This window comes from Lolium rigidum, unplaced genomic scaffold (assembly GCF_022539505.1).
Source record: "Lolium rigidum isolate FL_2022 unplaced genomic scaffold, APGP_CSIRO_Lrig_0.1 contig_32528_1, whole genome shotgun sequence".
Taxonomy (NCBI): domain Eukaryota; kingdom Viridiplantae; phylum Streptophyta; class Magnoliopsida; order Poales; family Poaceae; genus Lolium; species Lolium rigidum.
In genome coordinates this window covers 90,083-101,395 of record NW_025900202.1, presented here as the reverse complement: position 1 = coordinate 101,395, position 11,313 = coordinate 90,083, and the positions used below count along the sequence as shown (strand labels likewise).

General features: G+C 48.2%; 1 protein-coding gene across 1 annotated transcript; it reads right to left on the bottom strand.

The window, feature by feature from the left end:
• Positions 1 to 9,666: 9,666 nt before the first annotated feature.
• On the bottom strand, positions 9,667 to 10,246 carry LOC124680995 (zinc finger protein ZAT8-like). The gene has a single exon (XM_047216002.1). The coding sequence runs from the start codon at positions 10,177 to 10,179 to the stop codon at positions 9,667 to 9,669; it is 513 nt and encodes a 170-aa protein (XP_047071958.1). The 5' UTR covers positions 10,180 to 10,246.
• Between the last annotated feature and the right edge of the window lie 1,067 nt (positions 10,247 to 11,313).

The window sequence follows — 11,313 nt, the reverse complement described above, 5'->3', positions numbered from 1 at the left end:
TTGATCAAGCAGGACCACCATATATTCGGACACCTCGTCTGAATCATGGGTGGATCGGCTCTTTGAGCCGATTCACGGGATAACCCGAGAGCCGATCGAGGCTCGTATTTAACGTTTACGTGTGTGCCCTGCAGAAACTAAGCGAGGCATCATCCACACCTTCCCGACCAGGTATAGGTCGGGTGGCACGCCCTTGTGATAAACATCGGCGCGTGCGACCAGGGAGGCTTTGCGGGCCGTCGCTCTGAGGGACTGGGGCCAGCCGCAGCCCTAGTTGTTCCCGGCTCTACGGTGTTGCCCGTCTCTGCCCGCCAGGGGGTTTCTGACGTCAACACATTCTGGCACGCCCGGTGGGACACCGAAGTAAAGGAGAGCCGATGACGAGACATCGGCTGGTACGAACACAATGCTCGTCCTCCCGACGGAGCCTGGTGCTCCAGGATCACACGAGGGATATTACGAAACCTTCATGGAGCGCTTCGATCTAACAAACAGCGGCCACGTCGGCTACACGAATCCCAACGGAACCGGCGTACGAGTACAATCCCTTGGCATAATACAAAGCCGATATCTGCAGTCACCTGACAGATTCGGCTCGGGGGAGGCATATGATCAGCAGACAGACGCATGGGTAAGAAAATGTCAGGAGCCGATGGAAAATCGGCCAGTAAAAAAAAAACAAAAATTAGCAAGTACAAATGTAGCAAGTACAAAAAGACCCAGTCCAGCGAAACATCATCTGTCTCTGAAGGCCCTACTGAAGAAACACACCGAGGGCAAGAACGGCGTCAACACGGATGCGATCTGCCTCAGCAATCTCAGCCTGGTCATCCTCGTCCTTACCCGTCACCAGCTGATTGCTCAGGGTACGGATTTCAGCCAGATCGGTCTTCAGATCGGCTGTGAGGCCTCTTGCTTCGTCTTGAGAATGGGCAACAAGGGCTTCCTTGTCTTGGATAAGCTGTTTGGTCACCCTTACCCTCTCTTCAAGATTCTCCAGCTCCTTGCGCAGGGTCTCGAGTTCGGCGCGAGTGGCGGAAGTGTCCGTCTTGGCGTCCAGAGCAGCCTTCTTCTCATTGATCCTTCGGCACTTTTCGGCAATATCGGCTCTCAGCGGAAGTTGGGAGTGGCGAAGAGTAATCCTTTGGCGAGCCGATTGCACCCTTGACTTGAAGACCGACAAGGTAACAGCGGGCCAGAGCTTCACTTGCAGGGTCATAGGGAGATGAGGCTGGATTTCCTCGAGGATGCCTTTGGCTTCCTCGGAATTTTCAATCGAGTCTCGGTCGAGGCGGAAAGCAAGTCTTTGAGACGCTGGAGTGGACCACGGACCGTACTAGGGTTCGGCTCTCCACTTGCCTTGGAAGAAGTTGGTTCGATGGATTCTGGGTCGAACGTAAGCAAGCTCGAGAGATCACAACCCTGGTGGGGTAAACAAAGTGAGTGGCAGGCAATGGGGGGATTGATGGAGCCAAGGAGGGGAGACATACCTCTCCCAAGGAAGGAGGAACAGCCGACGCAGTAACAATCGGCTTTTCTATGGACTCGGATGGGTCAGCCACTCGGGCAGCCGCTATCGTCGAGGTAGCTAGATCCAGGGTAGCGGACGGCATCGGTACCTCCTCAACGTCTCCGCTAGAAGTTTCTGCGGCCTGCAAGAGGAAGTGATTAGCCGATCCGAATGACGATGGGACAGCATGAAATATGACCGAGAAGATAATTACATTTGAGACCTCCTGGCTTGATGAAGAGGCTCGTGGGTTCTTACGAGCCCTTTTGACGCAGCGGCGCTTCGTGCGTGACCCCGATCTGGTCGGGGCTTGGGGGGCAGGGGGTTCAGTGATCGACCTTTTCTTGGAAGCCGGCGCTGGTGAAGTCGTCTGGCTCTGGGTGGTGGACCTCTCGGAATTACCCGAGCTCGAGTCCCCCTGGCTGGTTTCTTCGGCCCCGCTGGAGGATCCTTCAGTGGAGGCCTGTAGGAAAGAATACAAGCGTGTTATAAACAAATTTTTTGAAAGCAGATAAGCGCCTACGGTGGTCCGAACCAACTTACACGCAAGCTTTCTTGGGCCGGAGCTTTACGCTTCGGGGTTTTCCCGGCAGCCACCTTCCTCACTCGCCGTCCTCGCCCGAGTCGAGGCTCGGGGGCAACCGGCCCTCGAAGATGCTTTACTCTTGGGAGCCGATTTCGGTGAAATCGGCCGACTCGCATTATGACTTTCTTCGGGGGTGGCGAGCTCGCGCGAAGAGAACCACGCGGTGCCGGAGGAAGAAATACGAAAGGGGAACCGTCGGCTTGTGTGGGAGCCGGACCATCTTGTTGCTCGCTAGGAGAAAGAGTCGGGTCACGGACGATCACCATAAGGCGAGTTACAAGAAATGCTTAAGTGACGGTACACGGTCTGCAGGGGGATCATACTCGGCGTCAAGCTCTTTCAGCAGCGGTCCTAGGGCCCTCCTGAAGACGTGGGTCTTCCACATAGACCACCAAGTTTCAAAACCATCGGTAGTGAAGGAAAAACGGAGGTTATGGGGAATTGGGATGGCCAAAGCGTCAAAGAAGGTATAGCACCTTTGGGCGATAAGGATGTCGGGCGGTTCAGCTCTACTTGCTCGTCGGGTGGTGTAAGAAGAAGTGTGGAGGCACCTGTCCGAGACCCAGCTGTCGAGCTGCTACTACTGGTTGATAACACTCATAACCGGGCTTGATGATCCGGTTCGAGGTACTCATGCCAACAGGGAGGAAGCAAGGACGAATCATGAGGGAGTATAAGTGCTGTGTGCTGGCGTCAGCGGCAAATTCATCCAATCGGAAAGAGACTGGGTTTTCAAAATTTGCCGATTCAGTATAAGGGTGGAACAGGGGGTTGTCCAAACCTTGGAAGAAAATCTTGAACCACCCTGCTGCTTCCTTGGGGATCAGCCTGCTGCCCGGGAGACCATACAGGGCTTGGCCGTAGCTGGTACATCGAATTTCCTTTCCATTTACATCCGGAAAGGTGCAGGTGGTCAGCGATGGGAAGTCTGGGATTTGGTTTTGGAAGTATAGTTGGGCCCATAACTGAATGAACCACCAGGGGCCGCCGGTTTAATCGTCTTGCGAGAGAACAGTTTGACGGACATCGGTTGAAGGGATCGATAAATCTCTCCAAGAAATAGTTTGCCTAGGCCGAGTTGGGTGCCTTTAGCAAGTTCATAGGCCGGGGAGAGGTAATTCTTGGTGGGAGCAAGTGATGGGCCGCAGAATATGAAGTGCTCCAGCCAGAAATTCAGGAAGGCTGTGTGCTCCCTCTCTGTCACGGGGCCTTTGGTTTTCATATAACGATTGAGATAGGCGCCCCAGCTGGTACACTCTTTTTTAGAGGAGAGAGTGAAAGGGACTTTTGGCAGTTTGAATGCAGAAGGGCTGGGGGATGCAATGTCTAGCCCTGTGATCATGGCCACATCCAGCAGGGTCGGGGTCATAGGGCCATGACCAAACATGAAGCAGTTCAGTGCATCAGACCGAAGTAGCCGATGGTTTTCGGGATGTTCTCATTCTTCTCAAGAGGAGATAATGATAATGACAGGGCATCGGCTATCCCTATGGTTTCCCAAGTGGCATAGTGGGATTTTGATACTCTATTGTACCATGCCACCCAACCTTCGGGAGGATTAGGCCGGGCTCGCGAGCGGTCGGCCCGGGAAGTCGGATCTAGGTTCCGGCTCACAAAGGGGATTCCGTTAGCTTCGCACGAAATTAACAGGGCGGGACTCTCGGAAGAACGAGGACCGAGGCACATCGAATTTGCGAGAGAAGGATGTGGCAGAAGAATGTCTGAAACCTAAATTAGTAGCGGAGCGAGACATTAATTCAGGTGTTTGCCATTAATCCCATGTCAAGTCGAACGGTGAGAGGAGGTTGAGGATTACCTTCAGTCCGGAAGCCGTGGTATCGGTATTGGATGATTCCGCCATGAGATGCGTTGAAGGAGTTGGGGGCGGCGCGGTCGAGATCTGTGTAGGGGGTTGTGGATTGGAGCTGCTCAGGCGGCGATTTTGGGGATCTGACTTTGCCTTTCAGATGGAGGTCGCGGGTTACCGTTTGGAAGGACGGCTAGGTCGACGTTACCAGTGTTTTTATGATAGAGACCGATGCGATGCCATCGGTTCTTTTTTGAAGATTGTGTGACTTTGACTATCGGCAAAACCATTGACTGGAAACGCTTCTTCATTAACAAAGGAGGGTTTTTAATGAAGAGCCGATTGTTCAAGGAGAGCCGATTGCTCGCATAACTACTGATGCTATGTCACTAATCCTCGCTGCCCTCATCGTCGGAATCGTAGCTGTCACCAGCGCTGCTTCTGGAGAACTCCTCATCACTGCTGCTCCAGTCTTCGACCGGAGCTTCTTCCTCTGCGTCGTCATAGTCAGCTTCACTATCTGCCCAGACACGGAGGCGCTTCGCCGGCGGGTATCCGGTGGAGGAGGAGGAGTCATTCGGCACGCTTTAATAAGGAGAAGCCTAATGGGGGATTTAAAGCCATTGCGGTGTCCAAGGAAATGGTGCTAAAATTATCAAGTTTTGCAAAAAGGCGAGGAGACAAGACATCATGGTAAAGGATATCGCAACGGTTCCGCCACGACATGACCCGACGAAAGAAGAGCATAATGATTTTGGAAATGTCATTTCCAAAACCAGGGGGCATGTGTTATCACCGGAATTTGACCGAGTCGGAGGTGGGCCGCGATCGGGATGGACTTGAAGAATATACATGGAAGGAATTGGTGAATCGGCCTTTTATACCAAGTTGGGCTTGTTTGCCCATGTATCACGTAACATATTAGATCGCATCTTAGTTTAGAAGTTAGAATCTTACTCGTGCACGGTTTGGTGCACGCCCACATTAGAAAGTCCCCTGGACTATAAATATGTATCTAGGGTTTATGGAATAAACAACAACCAACGTTCAACCACAAACAAATCTCGGCGCATCGCCAACTCCTTCGTCTCGAGGGTTTCTACCGGTAAGCATCATGCTGCCTAGATCGCATCTTGCGATCTAGGCAGCACAAGCCTGCCTACGTTGTTCATGCGTTGCTCGTACTGAAGCCTTTTTGATGGCGAGCAACGTAGCTATCTTAGACATGTTAGGGTTAGCATTGTTCTTCATATTACATGCTTTCGTAGTGCAACCCTTGCATGTCTAGCCGCCCTTACACCTATCTTAGGTGTAGGGACGGCACCCCGCTTGATCATAGTTTAGTAGATCTGATCCGTTGCGATTGCTCCTTGTTCTACAAGGATTAGTTTAATATCTGCAATAGTTAGGCCTTACAAAGGGGGGGAGGATCCAGCGGCGTGTAGGGTGACGTTTGCTAGCCCTAGAAAGGATGTTCCGGGGATCAACCTCGTGTTGGTTTTTAGGCCCTGTCTAGGATCGGCTTACGATCAACGTGCGCGAGCGCGAGGCCCAACCTGGAGTAGGATGATCCGATTATGCGGTGAAAACCCCAAATCGTCGTAGATCTAATCAGCTTTATCTTGATCAAGCGGGACCACCATATATTCGGACACCTCGTCCGAATCATGGGTGGATCGGCTCTTTGAGCCGATTCACGAGATAACTCGAGAGCCGATCGAGGCTCGTATTTAACGTTTACGTGTGTGCCCTGCAGGAAACTAAGCGAGGCATCATCCACACCTTCCCGACCGGGTATAGGTCAGGTGGCACGCCCTTGTGATAAACATCGGCGCGTGCGACCAGGAGGCTTTGCGGGCCGTCACTCTGAGGGACTGGGGCCAGCCGCAGCCCTAGTTGTTCCCGGCTCTACGGTGTTGCCCGTCTCTGCCCGCCAGGGGGTTTCTGACGTCAACAGTTATGTCTTGTTATAATCTTACATGTGGACTCTACACTATTAAAATACATGTAAATATAACATTAGAGAGGAATTATAGGGAAGCTGATGGAAAGAAGAAAATATAGGGGAGGAATCTTTTTAGGGGTGTCCCCTACATGAAGATATATGGAAGAAAATGTAGGGGTCCTACTGGACTTTCTCTAATGAGTGATGAGTGCAAGTGTGTTTGCAAGGCATGGACGATTCCTTTCACTGCGAGCACCACCGTCTCCAGCACCAGCAACAGAACATATCGTTCTTTCGCGCCGCTCATCAGAAACAATGATGCGGGCTGTAGTGTGACTTCTTATATCAATGGGGGGATGGCCTTGGGCGACGGCGATGGGATCCCAAGAGCCAGCCGGGATCTCCAACCAGGGGATATTCTGTCATTTCTTCCCATCAGGCGACCAATCACGCGCCAGCAATCGGTCGTTCTCGCTGGCTCGCTCGCGTGGGTTGGATGACCTGATTTGCGGCCCAATCGCATCGCACTCACGCTGCACGGCTAACCCCCGCTGATGCATATGCACGTCTTCTCTGGTTGTGACCTGGGTGGGCCTCAAAAAGCCATTGAACCTTTCTCTTCTGACTGTGTGGCTATTTGTGCACCATTTTTTGTTGTTGTAATTGTTTGTGATTTTTGCAAAAAATAGTTGCCGACTTTTATTGTAATTCAATCTATAGCAAATTAATTGTTGCTTGACCACTTTTAATTGTTTGTAAACATATGAATTTTTGTTGTAATTGTTTCTAACTTTTGTAACATAGATGATGATTTTTGTTGTAATTCAAGTGTAGCAAATTAAATTATTTCTTAATAACTTTTGAATTATTTGCAAACGTATATATTTTTGTTGTAAATAGTCTGCGGTTTTTGTGGATAATGTTTGCGACTTTTGTTGTATATGGATGTACATGAAAATTGTTGGTTTAACCATTTTATTGTAACATTATTATTTTTACAAATGTTAGGTCATTTTGTGGTGATAGTATTTATTCTTTTGTATACATGGGTGACGTTTTTTTTTTGTTGTAATACCGTTTGCCAGTACGATGACACATTTGTTGTAAATATGGAGAAAGACAGAGCCTAAGTTGTTTAGCCGTACAGTTTAAGTGGAGAAACTTAGGACTACGGGTTAATTTTTCAATACGCCGTAACTCGCATCAAAGGAGGCTAGCCGGAAGCGCGATACACAATACGATCCGGCTAGCGCTTTTTAGAGCTCGGAGCCTCAGTTCCTTCGGAGGTACCCCGTCGGAGGTTCCGACAGCTATGGGATGCTCCAGGTCGGCCTGACAGGTAGAGCCTCGTGGATTCACAGCTTGTCTTCATGGGTAAACTAATGAAGAACGAGAAGCATATGTACAAGGGTAAAGATAGATGAACACACAAAAGTGTAATAGATTGATAGATTTGATTGATGTTTTTTAATCGGTCATCACCTCTCACATGTATATAAGGCGGTTGGTATTCCCGTACAAGCAAAATGACTCGTTTGTAGTTTCCATACAAGGAAAGGACTCTAATTTCCGTCCACAAATCCTAGATACAGCCTATCTTGAATATAATCTGGATTTGACTATGTTTCTGTCCTACAACTCGTCTTGGCTCTCGAGATTGCATCATAACTCGGATGGAGATGCTTTAAAAGTAAAACTTGTGTGTCTCGAAAAGACGAACAACTCTTTTATTAATCACTTTTCCATCAAAACCCTTCTTGATGCATCTAAGGGCTCATCTTCAGCTCCAAGTCGGATCCATTAGGCAGGAGACTTGGTTACCCGAGTCTTGTCATGGCTCTGTGGGCCGAACGGTTGGTCGGATCTGGATGAGTCCAATAGCAAAGTCATGCGCCTAGAGGATACGAACAACTTCAGCGTAGAGAATTATTTCATCCAGGGAATTCTTGATGCATCTACAGGCACATCATCAGCTTCGGGTCGAATCCGTTAGGCAGAATACTACCCGGATCTTGTCAAAGCTATGAGGCTCGAAAGGTATGTCAAATCCACATGGACTCACATCATATTTGTATATCTTGATGATATGAACAACTTCCATGTTGAGCGTTGTCTCATCTAGGGTCGTCTTGAAGCATTTCCGAGCCCATTTTGAACTTCAGGTCGGAGCTATCAGTTGAAAAACTACCTGGATTTTTGTCAGCTCTCTATGGACTGCATAGTAGGTCGGATTCAGATGATTCCGAAAGATAAAAACTAATGGAGGAGAGCTAAAACCCACGAGCTGGATACATGTCTCCCTGGGAAGAAGGGGTGGATATTTATAGCCATCCTCAGCTTTCTAGCTGTTGCACATACATAGGGCCAGATATTCCAGGGTAAGTGTACCCCGGATTTTGGTGGGGAGGGGAGGGGTGGTTGGAGGAATCTCCGGTCCTCATTCCGACTGGCCAGGACCACTATGACCAAATTGGTAAGACCAAGGGCTATTATGCCCGGGCTGGCCAGACCATTCCAGCCTATATTCGAGAAGAAATATATACCGAGCGTGGAGTTCTTGGTCGGAATTCGCTTGAAAGGGGTCAAACCAATCTGCCCAGGCTTAGACCAGAGATTCAGGTCTAACTAGGCGAGAGATTCCTCCCCGGCCGGAATATACCCCTCGTAGGCTGGAAATTCCGCTCGTGCAGATCATGTGATGACAATGACTCGTTGCTACCGCCGATTAATTATTACATTGGGACAACATACTGTTGGAGAGAATGAGACTGTTTGTAAACCTTAGCCAGGATTTGACATTCCCAACACAAGTTGTCATTGTGGGCGATCTTAATTTTGAAGCTTATTGCAGAAATTTCAAATCTTAATTACGAAACATGACTACTCCAAGTCTCAAAAATTGATTTAAAATTTATAATTGCAGCGGCATGGCAATGGATGCATTTACAAGAGCGAGACATACCATCATGAACTAAAGAATTTACTAGAGCGTGTTATATGAATGTGAGATAGACTGCTCCCTCCGTTCATAACTACTCCGCACTTTGCTTCCTGGCTTTATTTAAAGTCAAACTTTAATAGTTTGACTAATTATCTAGTTAAAAAGACATACATTTGCAATGTAAGACTTACTCTCTCCATCCAACAAATGATGTCACAACACTTGATCTAAATTTGGATGTATCCACGTCCAGATACATTCAAACTTGGACCAAGTAGAGAGATCCTTTGTTGAACGGAGCTAGTATTAAAATTGTCATAAGTTATATTTTTATATTATATGTATTTGGTGTTATGAAGGTTGATATTTTTAACTATGATTTGTACAACCTCCGTTCTAAAATAAGTTGCTTAATTTTTGTGCAAATACGGAAATATAGACATATTTCATTTATATGTACATCAGTATTTAGAAAAGGTTGAGCAAGTTATTTGGAGACAGATGGATTACTTATATTATGTTCATAAAATTGGTATAAATATATATATGAAATAAAAGATATTTCCAACATGAATACAACAATACCATATATACATTCTAAAACTATACTAATTCTGTACAGATTAGTGGTCAAAGTGGTGTATCAAAGACCGTGCAAAAATAGTGTCTGATATTTCGGGGCGGAAGGAGTAATAATAAATAAATAAATAAGAAGGGATGAGGTAATGAATACCCGGACATGAGGTTCAAAAATTACGATCAAAACCAAAACTCGCTCTATCGATCGTAACATGAATATGTAGGTATGTAGTAGTAAGTAACAAAATCAAACAATCAATCAAGAAACAGTCAGATCCAGCTACGTACACCTAACTAACTAGACGAACAGCTCGAGTAAGACGGGCGGCCGGTCCACAGCGTGCACCACCAACTCCAGCAGCGCGACGCTGCGTAAGATCCACTGGTCATCGCCGCCGGCGCCGTTGCTGAGCGCCATCTCCTCCCGGTGCCGCCTCATGTGTCCCCCGAGCGCCTGTCCCATCTCGAAGCCGAGCCCGCAGATGTGGCACTCGTGCTGCTTCTCCTCGCTCCGCTTCCTGTCTCGAATGGCTTTTGCGACGCCGACGCCGAGCTCCAGCCCGTGGCGTCCCCGGAGGTGGCTGGTCCGGTGCCCGCCCAGCGCCTGGAACGACATGAAAGCACGGCTGCAGGTCTTGCACACGAAGTCCCCCTCCCCGGAGGTCGCAACCACCCTGCCGCGGCGCGTCTTCTTCTTATGTGCCGCCGCCGACGCAGTGGAGTTGCCGGACGTCGTCGGCGAGTCCGTGCTCAGCGATAGGGCCAGAGACACCGGCTCATCCTCCCTCGCGCGCTTCATCCCCGCTACCATGGATGATTTGCCTGTCTTGATTATCAGCTTGATGGATATCGATTCTCTTCTGTGTTGTTTTGTCGTACGAGAGAAGACGGGAGAATGAATGGGTCGGCACGGGAGGCCGGCGGCGAAGTTATATATAGGTTGCGTAGGAGGCGGTGTCGAGGCAGGTTACTTGGGTGTCAAGTTTGTGCGCGGCTAGGGGCGTGTCCCACTTGCTTAGCCGCGTTTGGGCAACGCCAGCTGGGATATTTTCCAGTCTTGTGTAAACGGAGCGTGGATTTTTTATTTATTTTTTGCCTGAGACACAAATATAGCCCCTTCTTTTTACAAAATTCACAAACGACATTTTAAAGTGCCAAAAGGTTCCAAATAATTTGTGGTAATATTTCACATGCAAAACATGAACTCCAAATATCTCGTATTCTTGGCATTGAAATTTTGGACTATTCACACGTTCTTTTAGATGTTAGATTGTGTTACTTTTGCGCAGCCAAGAATACAGGTATTTGCAGCTGATACTCTGCACGTTGATAAACACTTCATGATCTACATCTTGGTTGTACCTTTTGCATATTTTCGAAACTTTTAAAAGTCGTTTTGATTTCTTTTTTCAAACGAGCTACGTGAAGCTCGGGGTATTACACAAATTGTGGCCCTAAAAGGCATAAAGATTAAAGAAACTGAAATTTTAGCTCCAGCATTTTTGAAGAAGACACATAAAAAATTATGCATGCGCACTAGACATGTATATGTGCTTTTATACTGTATTATTTAATAAACCAAGCTGTGTATAGCCGGAGATCCAAAACGATTACTGGCTTTCCATCTCTACGGATCCTAGCTACTTCTTGGCAGTGGAGTGTGAATTGGTGCAAATTGTAGGTAGATCATCTCGCCGAAGGAACCACGCTTCATGACCAATCCAAGTTTGATAATTTGATTCCAAACATCTTTGTACCCAACCAAAATACTGTTAAACAAAGATAATGCATGGTTAATCTGGTGAGAGAGCACGTCCATCCATGGAACAAGCGCTCGGAAATGGACAGTGCTGGGCGTCCCCCGGGGGATTTGATTTCCCAGCCCCCGGGTCCCCAGCCGTTGGATCGGCTATCTTGTACGGTCAGATCTACTGTTACCGGATGC

Bases quoted from the DNA above. Each gene is read 5' to 3' on its own strand.
- LOC124680995 (XM_047216002.1), bottom strand. From the start codon at position 10,179: ATGGTAGCGGGGATGAAGCGCGCGAGGGAGGATGAGCCGGTGTCTCTG.